Raw genomic sequence first — 17,226 nt, 5'->3', positions numbered from 1 at the left:
GAAAGACTGTGCAACCACTGCACCACAGCAGAACCTGAGATAGAGCTGCATTTCCTGACATATTGTAAAAAAAAACAAAAAAAACAATTAGTTTCCGTTCCCCCAATTTGAAACCCTTATTCAAGGATTCAAAAGATCTCTGATGAGAATAGGCTAGCCTTACTGTTGGGGGAGGACTGCAGAGAGTTGTGGGTTGGCAGCGCACTACATTGCTGTCTGCCTGTCACGTTCATCGTATAGAGGAGACCAAGGCGCAGCATGATAAGAATACATTATTTACACGAAGAACACTAAACAAACAAACAAACAAACAAACAAACAAACAAACCGTGACGCTATAAGACATGAGTGCTGACAGGCAACTACACATAGACAATAACCCACACAACCAAAATGGAAATGGCAACCTAAATAGGATCCTCAATCAGAGACAACGATAAACAGCTGTCTCTGATTGGGAACCAATTCAGGCCATCATAGACCTACATATACCTAGACATACTAAAATCCCATAGATATACAAAAAACCCTAGACAGGACAAAAACACCTAGACAGGACAAAAACACCTAGACAATACAAAAAACTAAATCAACCACCCTTGTCACACCCTCAACTAACCAAAATAATAAAGAAAACAAGGATAACTAAGGTCAGGGCGTGACAGTAGTACCCCCCCCCCCCCAAAGGTGCGGACTCCCGGCCGCAAACCTAAACCTATATGGGAGGGTCTGGGTGGGCATCTAACCTCGGTGGCGGCTCTGGTTCTGGACGCAGCCCCCCCTTCTTTACACTGAGTCCGCTCTTGTAGCACTGACCCGTGGATCATCGTCAGAGGCTCTGGACTGAGGCTCATCGCCGTCATCTCCAGGCTGGGGAGCCTCGCTGCGTGGATCATCGCCGGATGTTCTGGACTGGGGACCGTCGCTGGAGACCCCGGACTGTGGCCCATCGTTGGAGGTTCCGGTCTGTGAACTGTCGCCGGACGCTCTAGACTGCCGAGGCGCACTGTAGGCCTGGTGCGTGGTGCCGGCACTGGTGGTACCGGGCTGGGGTCACGCACCTCAGGGCAAGTGCGAGGAGCAGGAACAGGGCGTACTGGACCCTGGAGGCGCACAGGAGGCCTGGTGCGTGATGCGTGTCACTGCGGTCCCTGGTTCGAATCCAGGCTGTATCACATCTGGCCGTGATTGGGAGTCCCATAGGGCGGCGCACAATTGTCCCAGCGTCGTCCGGGTTTGGCTGGAGTAGGCCGTCATTGTAAATAATAATGTGTTCTTAACTGACTTGCCTAGTTAAATAAAAGGTTAAATAAATGTAAAAATATGCTGTAGCCTAAGAGAATATATTACAGATAACTTATTATTAATAAATTGAAATCATAGACTACTGCATACACACCCAGACAGGGGTGAAACTCTGAATCCTAACAGTCCAATGTCCCTACCTATATGATACTATGCCTAAATCTGATGTAATACAAGGCTGTAGTGTGTGTGTGTGTGTGTGTGTGTGTGTGTGTGTGTGTGTGTGCGCGCGTACTTTACCTGTTGAGCAGGGAGAAGAGGCCCTTTGCGGAGGTGATGAGCTCCAGCACCACCTGCAGTACACTGGCTGGCAGCTTGGTGGCGCTCTGCCCATCATAGGTGTTTACCCTCCAGCGGATCTGGATGCCCATGATCAGGGAGTGGGCCACCACGCACAGGTTCTCTGTCAGACTGCGCAGGGTCTCCCCTCCCATACCGTATGTCTGGGGAGGGAGACAAGGAGAGAAACAGAGAGTGAGGCAGGGGCAAACACCTCACAGACATACTCACAGAGTCCAGACTGTAGAGTCAGTACAGAGAGTCAGAGTCCAGACTGTAGAGTCAGTACAGAGAGACAAAGTCCAGACTGTAGAGTCAGTACAGAGAGACAAGACTGTAGGGTCTGTACAGAGGGACAGAGTCCAGACTGTAGAGTCAGTACAGAGGGACAGAGTCCAGACTGTAGAGTCAGTACAGAGGGACAGAGTCCAGACTGTAGAGTCAGTACAGAGGGACAGAGTCCAGACTGTAGAGTCAGTACAGAGGGACAGAGTCCAGACTGTAGAGTCAGTACAGAGGGACAGAGTCCAGACTGTAGAGTCAGAGCCCAGACTGTAGAGTCAGAGCCCAGACTGTAGAGTGAGTACAGAGAGACAAGACTGTAGGGTCAGTACAGAGAGAGTCCAGGCTGTAGAGTCAGTACAGAGAGAGTCCAGACTGTAGAGTCAGTACAGAGGGACAGAGTCCAGACTGTAGAGTCAGTACAGAGAGACTATTGGTCAGCCTGTTGCGTGCTTTGGCGTGTGTGTTCCAAGCAAGGACCAGTTGCGCTCTGAGGCAACTGATGTTGGTGGGTTTTGGAGGATGATGGAGGCAACAGGGGAAAGAGCCTCAGATCCACAAAGTCCCTTCCACCAGGTGGCTGATGAGATATGTTGGCGACTGCCATATTGGATCTCCATCCCAAAGCCCTTGCATGGAAGTGTACTTTGCCAGACTGCCAAGAACCTTGCCCTCAACCAGGCCAAGGTGGTGAGTCACGGTAGTGATGACACCATAGGCCTTGTTGATCTCTGCACCAGACAGGATGTTCTTGACAGCATATTTTGGGTCCAACATGTACGCTGCGGGTTGTATGGGCTTCAGGCAGAAGACTACACACTTTTTGATGTATTGCAGTTTCCTCTGCTTGGAGCAACAGTGAAGTGGGCAGGGCAGTACGGATTTCTGCTCTTACATCTGCAAGCAGAGTCTGAACATCAGACAGGAAGGCATTGTCTCCCTCAATCCATGCAATGGCTACTGCTATAGGTTTCTGTAGTTTCAGGCTGCTTACAACTCTCTCCCAAAATACATCATCCAGGAGAATCCTCTTGATGGGGCTGTCCACATCAGCAGACTGTCAAACATGATGACAACACCACTCCAACGGGTGTTGCTGGGCAGCTTCAATGTGGTGCCCCTATTCTTCTCACTTTGCTTGGTGAGGTAGATTGCTGCTATAAGTTGATGACCCTTCAGATACCTAACCATTTCCTTGGCTCTCTTGTAGAGTGTATCCATTGATTTTAGTGCCATGATGTTTGTGCCCTGGGGCGGCAGGGTAGCCTAGTGGTTAGAGGTTAAAGGTTTAAAAAAAAGGAAAAAAATGTTATTGAGGAGCAGATGATTCAATGCATGAGCAGCACAGTCAATGGGTGGGATGTCAGGGTAGGAATCCAGGGTAGGAATCCTCCACTTTAGACCAAGCAGCCTTCATGTTCGCAGCATTGTCTGTCACCAGTGCAAATACCTTCTGTGGTCCAAGGTCATTGATGACTGCCTTCTGCTCATCTGCAATGTAGAGACCCGGTGTGTCTGTTGTCCCTTGCGCTTGTAGAATACTGGTTGAGGGGTAGAGATGATGTAGTTAATTATTCCTTGCCCACAAACTTCAACCACCCATCAAAGATGATTGCAATACAGTCTGCTTTCTCTATGATTTGCTTGACCTTCACTTGAACTCGGTTGAACTCTGCATCCAGCAAATGAGTAGATAAAGCATGTCTGGTTGGAGGGGTGTATGCTGGGTGAAGATTATTCAGAAATCTCTTCCAATACACATTGCCTGTGAGCATCAGAGGTGAACCAGTTGCATACACAGCTTTAACAAGACATTCATAAGCATTTCTCTGACTACGTTCCTCCATTGCGTCAAAAAACTTCTGATTCCAGGAGGACCATGAGCTGTTGCTATCGATCATTTTCACCTCAAAAAGAAGTCGAGGGACATTTTATTTATTTATTTTTTTACCCCTTTTTCTCCCCAATTTTCATGGTGTCCAATTGTTGTAGTAGCTACTATCTTGTCTTATCGCTACAACTCCCGTACGGGCTCGGGAGAGACAAAGGTTGAAAGTCATGCGGCCTCCGATACACAACCCTACCTAGCTGCACTGCTTCTTAACACAGCGCACATCCAACCTGGAAGCCAGTCGCACCAATGTGTCGGAGGAAACTCCGTGCACCTGGCAACCTTGGTTAGCGCACACTGCGCACCCGGCCCGCCACAGGAGTCACGTCAGTGTTCAGGGAGGTGTATAGGGGTTTCCATAGGTGCAACTAAGGTGGAGAGTCCAAACCAGGTCTCCACCATGAACATCCCCCCCTGAATATGCTGATTTGGCTCTCGCCTTCTGTAAAATGAAGGCGACTCAACTACCACCCCATCGACGGGGGGATTGTGTGTCCTGCGCCCGACTCCGTTCTCACCTCTGCACAACTAACACCTGACATCCTATTACTGAACAATATTAAAGCAGATATTTTTAAATGGAACAATATTCCCATACATTTTACAGGTAGAATAATTAAGCATTCAGGCACAGGAGGGTGTGGTATGTGACCAATATACCATGGCCAAGGGCTGTGGCTGGATACAGCCCTTAACCATGGTATAAAATGGCCATATATAACAAACCTCTGAGATGCTTTATAAACTTGTTACCAACATAATTAGAACAGCAAAAAATACATGTTTTGTCATACCCATGGTATACCACGGCTATCAGCCAATCATAATTCAGGGCTTGAACCACCCAGTTCATAAACCTTTTTAGAATGGCATGGCTCCCGAAGTTTTTAGATGTATTCTCGGTAATACCAATTACCACAACTAGGACATTCTTTAAAAATATATATACTACTCGGTCACAACAGGACTTTATACAGGAAAATAAAACTGATAGAATTAACAGGACTGTTTTTACATCTTCCTAAATCCGAGGGTGGTGTTAACCCTCCAGACCCACCGAGGGTGGTATTAACCTTCCAGGCCCACCGAGGGTGGTATTAACCTTCCAGGCCCACCGAGGGTGGTATTAACCTTCCAGGCCCGCCGAGGGTGGTGTTAACCTTCCAGACCCGCCGAGGGTGGTGTTAACCTTCCAGACCCGCCGAGGGTGGTGTTAACCTTCCAGGCCCACCGAGGGTGGTGTTAACCTTCCAGGCCCACCGAGGGTGGTGTTAACCTTCCAGGCCCACCGAGGGTGGTGTTAACCTTCCAGGCCCACCGAGGGTGGTGTTAACCTTCCAGGCCCACCGAGGGTGGTGTTAACCTTCCAGACCCACCGAGGGTGGTGTTAACCTTCCAGACCCACCGAGGGTGGTGTTAACCTTCCAGACCCACCGAGGGTGGTATTAACCTTCCAGGCCCACCAAGGGCTTTTACTTGCGACATATAGTTAAATGCACTAAAAAGAGGAACAATGGGAACATATTAAAGATGGGTATGCTCATCCCCAGAATCTGTTCACGTCTATTTTCAAAAGATACCGCTAAGAACATGAACAACTTCATAGTTAAGAACACTATAACAATATGGGAGAAAATGAAAAGTATTCTACAATAACAATATGACTCACTAAAAACACAACCCTTTTCAGAATTCACCGATAAAAATTGGTCTTCATGGAAAACTAAAAGACATGGAAACTGTAAATGACTTGGTAATAGGAAATAAATATATTTTCATGACAGAGCTAAAAAGTCATTTTGGACTGACCAATGTAGATATTTTACTTAAAAGTTTCATATCAAGAAATGTTAATATTAAATATTTTGGAAATCAGCCCAATCTTGAGGGAATGCTATTTGATAGGTAAGCTAGCCTATTTAAAAAATATATATATTTAATTAATTTAATTAACTGGAATTGTGGAATTGGAATAGTGATAGAGTGAATTAATCGGTCTGTAAAGAATTGTTGGAAAAATGTAGATGTCCTAACCGACTTGCCAAACTATAGTTCTTAACAAGAAATGTATGGAGTGTTTGAAAAACAAGCTTTAATGACTCCGACCTAAGTGTACGTAAACTTCCCACTTCAACTGTACATACAAATGACAAAAGAGCTGTTAGCCAGTGACAAACATTCAGCCAGTAACTTGCATATGACAAGTATGATCACTAGCTTCTTTTGTGTTAGCCTTTGGTTTTAGATGAAGTGCAAAATGAATCTGGATGGAATTCAAGCCATGACATGGTGGAGAGATACCTTGAGCAGAAAGGTGTGTTGTATTCTACACTGACTGATCAAGCTGTGCCATGGTGGAGAGATACCTTGAGCAGAAAGGTGTATTGTATTCTACACTGACTGATCAAGCTGTGCCATGGTGGAGAGATACCTTGAGCAGAAAGGTGTGTTGTATTCTACACTGACTGATCAAGCTGTGCCATGGTGGAGAGATACCTTGAGCAGAAAGGTGTATTGTATTCTACACTGACTGATCAAGCTGTGCCATGGTGGAGATACCTTGAGCAGAAAGGTGTATTGTATTCTACACTGACTGATCAAGCTGTGCCATGGTGGAGATACCTTGAGCAGAAAGGTGTATTGTATTCTACACTGACTGATCAAGCTGTGACATGGTGGAGAGATACCTTGAACAGAAAGTTGGGGTGTATTGTATTCTACACTGACTGATCAAGCTGTGACATGGTGGAGAGATACCTTGAGCAGAAAGTTGGGGTGTATTGTATTCTACACTGACTGATCAAGCTGTGAGGAACAATGTCAAAGATATTGGTGACTTTGTCTAAAAATGACATGAGACTAGCAGAGGAAGTTATCAAAGTGTGCAAACCTCTCAAAACAGTCTCAACACTGATATGCACTGAGAGCATTCCATCAGCTTCCATGGTCCTGCCTATGAAAAACAATGATCCTGAAATCGTTGGTGGCATCTGATGAAGATGAACCCGCAGTAAGGGATGTGAGGTCCCTGCTACACCTGGATGCTGCTGCTTGTCTGAGAGGCTACAATGAACTCACAGCAGAGATTGTGACCAGTATACAACAGGTATTGTATTTATTTTGTTAATGTGACTAATAATAATAATTTATTATTTAATTATTTAGTGATTTAACAATTCATTATCAAGTAATAATTGTAATAATAGTGCCTAATATATATTTCTAACAACAAATCATATTTTTAAAGCCACTTCAGAGAGAGTCATTTTCATCTAATTTAATTCTGCAGGGTCAAGCCACAGATACCACAGGAGCCAACCCCTCTCCAGAGACGACCCTGTCGTGCGCTCCTCCAGAAAAGAAGCATGCCATGGCTGAGCTTTTTGGGGAGTTGTTCACGACCCAGGAGCAGGGAAGCAAGTCAAAGGTCAAGTTCATAGAGGAGGAGGTGACCTCATACAGGGAAGTGGACTGTATTCCCCTGGATGCTGATCCACTTACATGGTGGAAGACCAAAGAGTTGATATACACTCATGTTGCCATGTTAGCAAGGTGCTACCTGGCTGTGCCTGGGACCTCTGTCACTAGCGAGAGGGTATTTTCCACAGCAGCTGACATTGTCACAGCAAGCCCATCAGCGCTCACTGCAGATCATGTGAATAGACTAATCTTCTTAAAGAAAAACTTGAAAATCGGATAAAAAATATTTTAATTTTTTTTCAAGTAACCAGTCTCAAATGGTCCTATTTTGTTGAAGGCACTGACTGCTGTGTGACTTAATGTTGATATATGCTGCTGAACTACACACTCTTGTTGTTTTAAATGACTATTTTATTTCCTGTTATAAGGCAGACACGGCTGTTTTTTGTTGTCTGTTTATTTCCATATGCTCCTGGGAATTCAGGCTACCCATGTTTACTATTATAATAAATGAAAAATCTAAATACAAAATGACATATTTCTCAGGCATTTATTTTGTCGATGTATTGAAACCGTACTGAACCATATCGTACCGTGAGTTTTGTGAAGCATTTCACCCCTAGTGTGTGTGTGTGTAGATACTATCTGGGGAGGAAGAATAGACGGTAGATGGCCTCATACTTTAATGGACAGTCATTACAGGTCCATGCTGAGTGTCTTTTCACACTTTCAAGGAGCTGGTAATTTGTCTGCACACACACACACACACACACACCACCACCTCACACACTTATGGTCATATGTGCTGTATAGCTCTGTGATTAAGGACATGGTCACATGTCCCACAGAGAACAATCAACCATGATGAAGTGTTTATTAATGTTTCATGGATGTTTGTATATTTCAATACAGTAGATGGTAATTATGGGTGTCTGACCAGTTGTTCCTATTTGATTTATTCAAGACAGTTAAGAACAAATTCTTATTTACAATGACGGCCTACAACGGCCAAACCCGGACGACGCTGGGGTAATTGTGCACCCCGCCCTATGGGACTCCCAATGACGACCGGATGTGATGCAGCCTGGATTCGAACCAGGTACTGCAGTGACGCCTCTTGCACTGAGATGCAGTGTCTTAGACTACTGTGCCACTCGGGAGCCCTGTGATGACACACATTCAAGGATGTACACTCCAGAGATAAAAAAAACAAGAATGAAACCTCCATACACTCACAGTACACTCACACACACACAGTACACTCACACACACACAGAAACGAAGATGGACAGTACACTCACACACACACAGAAACGAAGATGGACAGTACACTCACACACACACAGAACGAAGATGGACAGTACACTCACACAGAAACGAAGATGGACAGTACACACACACAGAAACGAAGATGGACAGTACACTCACACAGAAACGAAGATGGACAGTACACTCACACACACACAGAAACGAAGATGGACAGTACACTCACACACACACAGAAACGAAGATGGACAGTACACTCACACACACACAGAAACGAAGATGGACAGTACACTCACACACACACAGAAACGAAGATGGACAGTACACTCACACACACAGACACACACACAGAAATGAAGATGGACAGTACACACACGGACACACAAGTAGATATACAGTACACTCACACAGACACACACGAAGATGGACAGTACACTCACACAGACACACACGAAGATGGACAGTACACTCACACAGACACACACGAAGATAGACAGTACACTCACACACAGTACACTCACACAGACACACACGAAGATGGACAGTACACACACACACAGACACACGAAGATAGACAGTACACTCACACACAGTACACTCACATAGACACACACGAAGATGGACAGTACACACACACACACAGTACACTCACACAGACACACACGAAGATGGACAGTACACACACACACAGACACACGAAGATAGACAGTACACTCACACACAGTACACTCACACAGACACACACGAAGATGGACAGTACACACACACACAGTACACTCACACAGACACACACGAAGATGGACAGTACACTCACACAGACACACACGAAGATGGACAGTACACTCACACAGACACACACGAAGATAGACAGTACACTCACACACAGTACACTCACACAGACACACACGAAGATGGACAGTACACTCACACACAGTACACTCACACAGACACACACGAAGATGGACAGTACACACACACACACAGACACACGAAGATAGACAGTACACACACGAAGATAGACAGTACACACACGAAGATAGACAGTACACACACGAAGATAGACAGTACACGCACACGGACACACACGAAGATGGACAGTAAACTCACACGAAGATGGACAGTACACACACACCCAGAAACGAAGATGGACAGTACACACAGAAACGAAGATGGACAACACACACAGAAACGAAGATGGACAACACACACAGAAACGAAGATGGACAACACACACACACACACACACACACACACACACACACACACAGCAGCTAGAAATCTCATATGAGTCCTTTGTATTTCATAACATTTCTCTCCGGAAAGATTACCATAAACCATTACAGTATTACAGTTAATAGCACCCAGCACCCGATCAGACCTTTAGTCACTACATGCTGCTGGGGCCATTCAGACCATAGGAAAGACCAGGACCTGTAGTCATAATTAGGAGTGCTGATCTAGGATCAGCTTTGCCTTTTAGATCATAATGAATAGCATTACATGGACACGGGGGGGACCTGATCCTTGATCAGCGCTCCTACTCTGAGACTACTTCATTAAATCATGAAGGGCAGAAACCCCCTTGTTATTCAGTTATTTTTTAAAGCAGACCATTACAAGCAGATCAACGGCTTAGCCCCGGCCTGGCATCCGCGGTTACGCCACTCAAACCCACAGGCCCTTCGACTAAATTAATCCTCCCAGGGGAAACAAAAGCACGGTGAAACTTGGATGCGGTGAAACACAGAAAACGTGTCCTCTGTTTCCATTAGTGACCTGAGACTGAGTCCACAGAAAGTTTGTGTTGAGGGAAACAGCAATGGGTGGAGGGAGGAGAGCAGAGACAATTTATTTAAGTGAGAATGAGTGAGAATGGAAGACATGGGAAATTGGAGAGAAGAGGAGGAGCCTGTTAGCCAGTGACAACAAACGTTACCCACATAGTAACTTGCATATGAGAAGTATGATCACTAGCTTCTTTTGTGTTAGCCTTTGGTTTTAGATGAAGTGCGCACACACACACACACACACCACTTAGCCATGCCTCTTTGCAGGCAAAGTGAAAACAATAAAACACCAGATGAATCCTGAACCTAATGACTCAACCCTCTGCTGTAATCTGTAAAGTGGCAGTTGGTGAATGTCAGAGGGGGACTTGAAAAGGTTCGAATAGAAGCAGTCACTTATTTAGGCTGGTACAGACCCAGATCTGTGTTTCTGAAACAGCTACAGCTCTGATTTATTTAGCCCAAAACGAGAATGAAAAAGAGCTTCAAACAGACACCCTAGAGCAACTCCAATTCGGATATCGCCCCAACAGATCCACAGATGACACAATCTCAAATGCACTTCACACTTCCCTCTCTCACCTGGACAATAGGGGAAATAACTATGTGAGAAGGCTGTTCATAGACTACAGCTCAGCATTCAAGACCATAGTCCCCTCCAAGCTAGGGACCCTGTGACTGAACCCCTCCCTCTGCAACTAGATCCTGGACTTCCTGACGGGCCGGCCCAAGGTGGTGAGGTTAGGCAACAACCTCCGCCACGTTGACTCTCAACACGTGGGCCCCTCAGGGGTGTGTACTTAGTCCCCTCCTGTACTCCCTGTTCACCCACAACTCCAACAACAAGATTGCTGACGACACGGCGGTGGTTACCGTCACTGATGAGTCAGCCTACAGGGGAGGTCAGAGACTTAGCAGTGTTACCAGGACAACAACAACAACCTCTCCCTCAACGTCAGTAAGACCAAGGAGCTGATTGTAGACTATAGGAGAAAGAGTCATGAAGACAGCACGACAACACTTTTTCCCCCTTAGGAGACTGAAAAGATTTGGCATGGGTCCTCAGATCCTCAAAAAGGTCTACAGCTGCAATAGAAAGCATCTTGACTGGCTGCATCACTGCTTGGTATGGAAAATGCACCACCCTTGTCTGATACAGAGGGGGGTGCGGACAGCCCATGTACATCCCTGCCACCCAGGACCTCTTAAAATCTGCCGGTGTCAGAGAAAAGCACGAAGAATTGCCAAAGACTCCAACCACCAAGCCATAGACTGTTCACTCTGCTACCGTCCGGCAAACGGTACTGGAACATCGGCTATCGGACCAACAGGTTCCGAGGCAGCTTCTACCCCCAAGCCATAAGACTGCTAAATAGTCAATTACTGATACCCAAACTATCTGCACTGACCACACACACAACGACACATCACAAAACACACAATCATATCATTTCATTTGCTGCTGCTATTACTTTGTTCTTTATTTTACTCATATCTATCCTGATGTCTAGTCGCTTTACCCTGCCTTCATGTACATATCTACCTCTAATACCTTATTATTATCTATCCTGATGTCTAGTCGCTTTACCCTGCCTTCATGTACATATCTACCTCTAATACCTTATTATTATCTATCCTGATGTCTAGTCGCTTTACCCTGCCTTCATGTACAGATCTACCTCTAATACCTTATTATTATCTATCCTGATGTCTAGTCGCTTTACCCTGCCTTCATGTACAGATCTACCTCTAATACCTTATTATTATCTATCCTGATGTCTAGTCGCTTTACCCTGCCTTCATGTACAGATCTACCTCTAATACCTTATTATTATCTATCCTGATGTCTGTTCATTTTACCCTGCCTTCATGTACAGATCTACCTCTAATACCTTATTATTATCTATCCTGATGTCTAGTCGCTTTACCCTGCCTTCATGTACAGATCTACCTCAAATACCTTATTATTATCTATCCTGATGTCTAGTCACTTTACCCTGCCTTCATGTACAGATCTACCTCTAATACCTTATTATTATATATCCTGATGTCTAGTCACTTTACCCTGCCTTCATGTACAGATCTACCTCTAATACCTTATTATTATCTATCCTGATGTCTAGTCACTTTACCCTGCCTTCATGTACAGATCTACCTCAAATACCTTATTATTATCATCTATCCTGATGTCTAGTCACTTTACCCTGCCTTCATGTACAGATCTACCTCAAATACCTTATTATTATCTATCCTGATGTCTGTTCATTTTACCCTGCCTTCATGTACATATCTACCTCTAATACCTTATTATTATATATCCTGATGTCTAGTCACTTTACCCTGCCTTCATGTACATATCTACCTCAAATACCTTATTATTATTATCTATCCTGATGTCTAGTCCCTTTACCCTGCCTTCATGTACATATCTACCTCAAATACCTTGTACCTCTGCACATTGATCTGGTACTGGTACTCCCTGAATACAAATCCATTCTAGTGTGTTATACTTTTAAACTGCATCATTGGGAAGGGCTCGTAACCAAGCACTTCACAGTAAAGTCTACACCTGATCAAATTGTATGTATCAACCAAAATTGACGGTAACTTTCCACAAAATTCCTACATTTTCCAGAAATCCTGGTAGGAGGATTTCAGATTCCCTGTTTATTTCAGAAATCTTCCAACCATGATTTTTTATTTTTATGAATCGAATAAAACCTTGGGCCTTGTATCAATCTATGAGCGCTCAAGCCCCCAGGGAGCAGCAGCCCGGGTCTCACCAGGGAGCAGAGCTTCTCCACAGCCTCCAGGATGAGCTCCTGGTGGCTGATCTTGTGAACGCCCAGCTGCTCCAGGTCCTGGGAGGAGAGCTGCAGCAGGTCCAACCCCGTCACCCTCCACTCTTTGAAGGGGTACTGCTGGAGAGGAGCGTCCAGACCTGGAGAGAGCGAGAGAGAGAACACACACGGATAATCAGATTTTTTTTTCAAGCTTTTATTAACATTTTCTGACAATTGTGCAGTTACCTTAGTGGACATTATTCTTTTTGTCCTTCCACGAACACACTTGGTTCAACTTATCAACTAATCATCAAACCTACAGGGCAAAAACAAAAATGTGCATCCTTCTGTGTCCTCCGTCTCCTGGCAACCAAGTGTTACGGACGTTTGTTTGTTCTCTGCAATGAGTCTCGAGCGGAGTACCTCCCTGACCCTTCACCGAATGCTAACATATTCGGGGCCGTCTGATTGGTCTAGAAACCGATGGGTTGGGCCAAAACGTCACTTGTGCCCCTCATCACCACAAACAACGTCAATGATGGAAGTCTCAGACTAAAGTATGTAGTGAATGACAGTGCAGTGGAAAAATGTAGTGCGAGTCATCAGGCTAGGATCCCAGGAGCAGGCAAACACTGGGCTACATTGTTTATTTAACCAACAGTCCTTATACACCCTCAAATAAAGTGTTACCCATCATCCTCATTTCTTATTCGGATCATCATTTTAATCTCATCACAACAGCATTGTCATGGTCATTATCTGCATCTTTACCGTTAATCATCATGGCAACAGCATTGTCATGGTCATTATCTGCATCTTTACCGTTAATCATCATGGCAACAGCATTGTCATGGTCATTATCTGCATCTTTACCGTTAATCATCATGGCAACAGCATTGTCATGGTCATTATCTGCATCTTTACCGTTAATCATCATGGCAACAGCATTGTCATGGTCATTATCTGCATCTTTACCGTTAATCATCATGGCAACAGCATTGTCATGGTCATTATCTGCATCTTTACCGTTAATCATCATGGCAACAGCATTGTCATGGTCATTATCTGCATCTTTACCGTTAATCATCATGGCAACAGCATTGTCATGGTCATTATCTGCATCTTTACCGTTAATCATCATGGCAACAGCATTGTCATGGTCATTATCTGCATCTTTACCGTTAATCATCATGGCAACAGCATTGTCATGGTCATTATCTGCATCTTTACCGTTAATCATCATGGCAACAGCATTGTAATTATTTCCAAATCACAGACGAGAGGATGCCTCGTTATTATATCAATTACTAACTTGTCTCACTGCTCGTTTCTACAGCACCAACTTGTGGGTTGGTCAGCTCCTGCTCGTGTTGTGTATGCGCAGGTAGGATCCATACAGACCAAGTTCTCCGCTTTCTTTTCATTTGCCGTACTGGTGTGTGACTCAGGTGTGTTGCTTGTGTGTTTCACTGGCTGTTCTTGTTTTGGGAGGTGGGGGTGCGTGCTGTATTTGCGAATACACTGTAGCTCATAGCAACATTTTAGTAAATTCCTGTTAAGAAGAGAATCACAGAAGCCCAGCTAGTCTGTAGTTTTAAATGGAGGTCGCTAACAAACATTTTCAACGTTGCAGGAGCTGTTTGATTCCAGGGCAATACGGACTATGGGCTACTCTTAGAGAAACAGTAGCAAACTTAGACAAGCTGCTGGGGAACCCGTCAGACACAGAAAAAGCTTTGCTGCCTTGGATCCAGATGTTCCGGCACCTTCATCCCGGAGGACTTCCGCTCTGAGATTGGATCCAGAGGTACCTGCGACTTTGTCCCCTGTTCTGTCTCCCGCTCTCTGTCCGGTGGCTTCTACCATGGGTTCAGATCTTCCCCTTCATCAGCCACGATGGATTCTACGGCTGGCTCGGGTCCATCGAGCCACGAGGGGTCTTCTAAACCACTCAACGTGCAAGAACGACCAGACATCCTCAGCCATTTCATCAGCTGTCATCATCGGCAGCTCTATGGTGAGAAACATCTTGGTTCCCGGGGCAAAAACCCTGTGCTATCCTGAGGCACGAGTACAGGACATTACAATGCTGCTTCCTACCATTTCTAACACAGCTGTCGGGGGGCTGACGCTGCTGTAGTCCATGAGGGGTGTGTTGTTGTTAGACAAGTAACTCTTTAACCACATTATAGCAGGGGGTGTAAAGCCATAACACAATAGTTTTTCCAACAGCAGACTGTGACCAATCATTTCAAAAGCTGCACTGAAGTCTACAAAGACAGCCCCTCCAATCATTTTATCATCAATTTCTCTCAGCCAATAAGTGCTGTGCTTGTTGAGTGTCCTTCCCTATATGCTGAAAATCGGTTGTCAATTTGTTTACTGTGAAATGGCGTAATAACTGGTCAAACACCATTTTTTCCAGAAGTTTACTAAGTGTTGACAACAGGCTGATTGGTCAGCTATTTGAGCCAGTAAAAGGGGGCTTTACTATTCCTGGGTAGCAGAATGACTTTAGCTTCCCTCCAGGCCTGAGGGCACACACTTTCTAGTAATGGCATCTGTTATAAGCAAATTATTGGCTTCATGGGCCTTGTTTCTCAGGCTGCAAATGTTATGGGCTATTTTTTAGCACTTTTCTGGGTTGCTTAATTCTTTTTAATGCTTTACTGGGAAGCTTATCAGAAGTAGACTTGATAGTTCAGGGTGAGCTGCACAAAGTGGTCTTCCTACTAGGGCACACCATCTCAGTGCTAACAGTGGAACTCTGGTTCATAGGCTCATGATTACTGCATCCAATAGCTGTAGGATTAACAAAGGTATTCAGGGCAATTAGGGGGAAATACATTAAGTTACTTCCATTGTGTCTTTCAAAGCCCCTGTGCTAATGTACATGTAATGAAGCATTATGACGACTCATTGTCACAATGGTAGGGATTAGTGTAGCTGGTCTTGGGTCATTGATAAGTCATTGTTTCAACGTTGCCTTGAAATGCGTAGACAGGGTCCAGGAGCCAAGATGATTGGGATGGATTCCGTCCTGCAGAGTATCTTCTGTTTCCAGAAGCTGTTAAGGAGCCTCTTGGACCTAGACTTGGTGCTCCGGTACCGCTTGCCGTGCGGTAGCAGAGAGAACAGTCTATGACTTGGGTGACTGGAGTCTCTGACAATTATTTAGGCCTTCCTTTGACAAGGCCTAGTATATAGGTCCTGGATGGCAGGAAGCTTCGCCCCAGTGATGTACTGGGCCTTACGCACTACCCTCTGTTGCGCCTTATGGTTAGATGCCGAGCAGTTGCCATACCAGGCGGTGATGCAACTGGTAAGGATGCTCTCGGTGGTGCAGCTGTAGAACCTTTTGAGGATCTGGGGACCCATGGCAAATATTTTCAGTCTCCTGAGGGGGAAAAGGCATTGACGTGCCCTCTTCACGACTGTCTTTGTGTGTTTGGACCAGGATAGTTTGTTGGTGATGTGGAAACCAAGGAACATGGAACTCTTGACTTACTCCACTACAGTCCCATCGATGTTAAAGGGGACCTGTTCGGAACTCCTTTTCCTGTAGTCCACAATCATCCCCTTTGTATTGCTCACGTTGAGGGAGAGGTTGTTGCCCTGGCACCACCCGGCCAGATCTCTGACCTTCTCCCTATAGGCTGTCTTGTTGTCGGTGATCAAGCCTACCACTGTTGTGTCGTCAGCAAACTTAATGATGGTGTTGAAGTCGTGCTTGGCAACGCAGTCGTGGGTGAACAGGGAGTACAGGAGTGGACTAAGCACGCACACCGAGGGGCCCCCATGTTGAGGAACATCGTGGCAGATGTGTTGTCACCTACCCTTACAACCTGGGGGCGGCCTGTCAGGAAGTCTAGGATCCAGTTGCTGGAGGAGGTGTTTAGTCCCAGGGTCCTTAGGTTAGTGATGTGCTTTGTGTCCACTATGGTGTTGAACAATGCGCTGTAGTCAATGAATAGCATTCTCACATCGGTGTTCCTTTTGCCCAGGTGGGAAAGGGCAGTGTGGAGTGCGATTGAGACTGCATCATCTGTGGATCTGTTGGGGCGGTATGCAAATTGGAGTGGGTCTAGGGTTTCCCTGGATGATGGTGTTCATGTGAGCCATGACTAGCTTTTCAAAGCACTTTATGGCAGGTTACCTATGCTTTCTTGGGCAGAGGGACTATGGTGGTCTGCTTGAAACATGTAAGTATTAC

General features: G+C 45.3%; 1 protein-coding gene across 1 annotated transcript in view; it reads right to left on the bottom strand.

Annotated features, from left to right (window-relative positions):
- The window catches only part of LOC115146520 (connector enhancer of kinase suppressor of ras 1-like), a 101,269-nt gene that overhangs the window by 81,673 nt on the left and 2,370 nt on the right, over positions 1-17,226 (bottom strand). Inside the window, exons 2-3 of the mRNA XM_065004335.1 lie at positions 13,014-13,171; positions 1,546-1,748 (exon numbers count right to left, since the gene is read on the bottom strand). Of these exons, the coding sequence (XP_064860407.1) occupies positions 1,546-1,748; positions 13,014-13,171 (361 nt within the window). The remainder of the gene's footprint in view (positions 1-1,545; positions 1,749-13,013; positions 13,172-17,226) is intronic.

This window comes from Oncorhynchus nerka, linkage group LG18, assembly GCF_034236695.1.
Source record: "Oncorhynchus nerka isolate Pitt River linkage group LG18, Oner_Uvic_2.0, whole genome shotgun sequence".
In the NCBI taxonomy this organism is placed as follows: Eukaryota; Metazoa; Chordata; class Actinopteri; order Salmoniformes; family Salmonidae; genus Oncorhynchus; species Oncorhynchus nerka.
The sequence above is the reverse complement of the archived record's forward strand: the minus strand, read 5'-3'. Positions and strand labels throughout refer to the sequence as shown.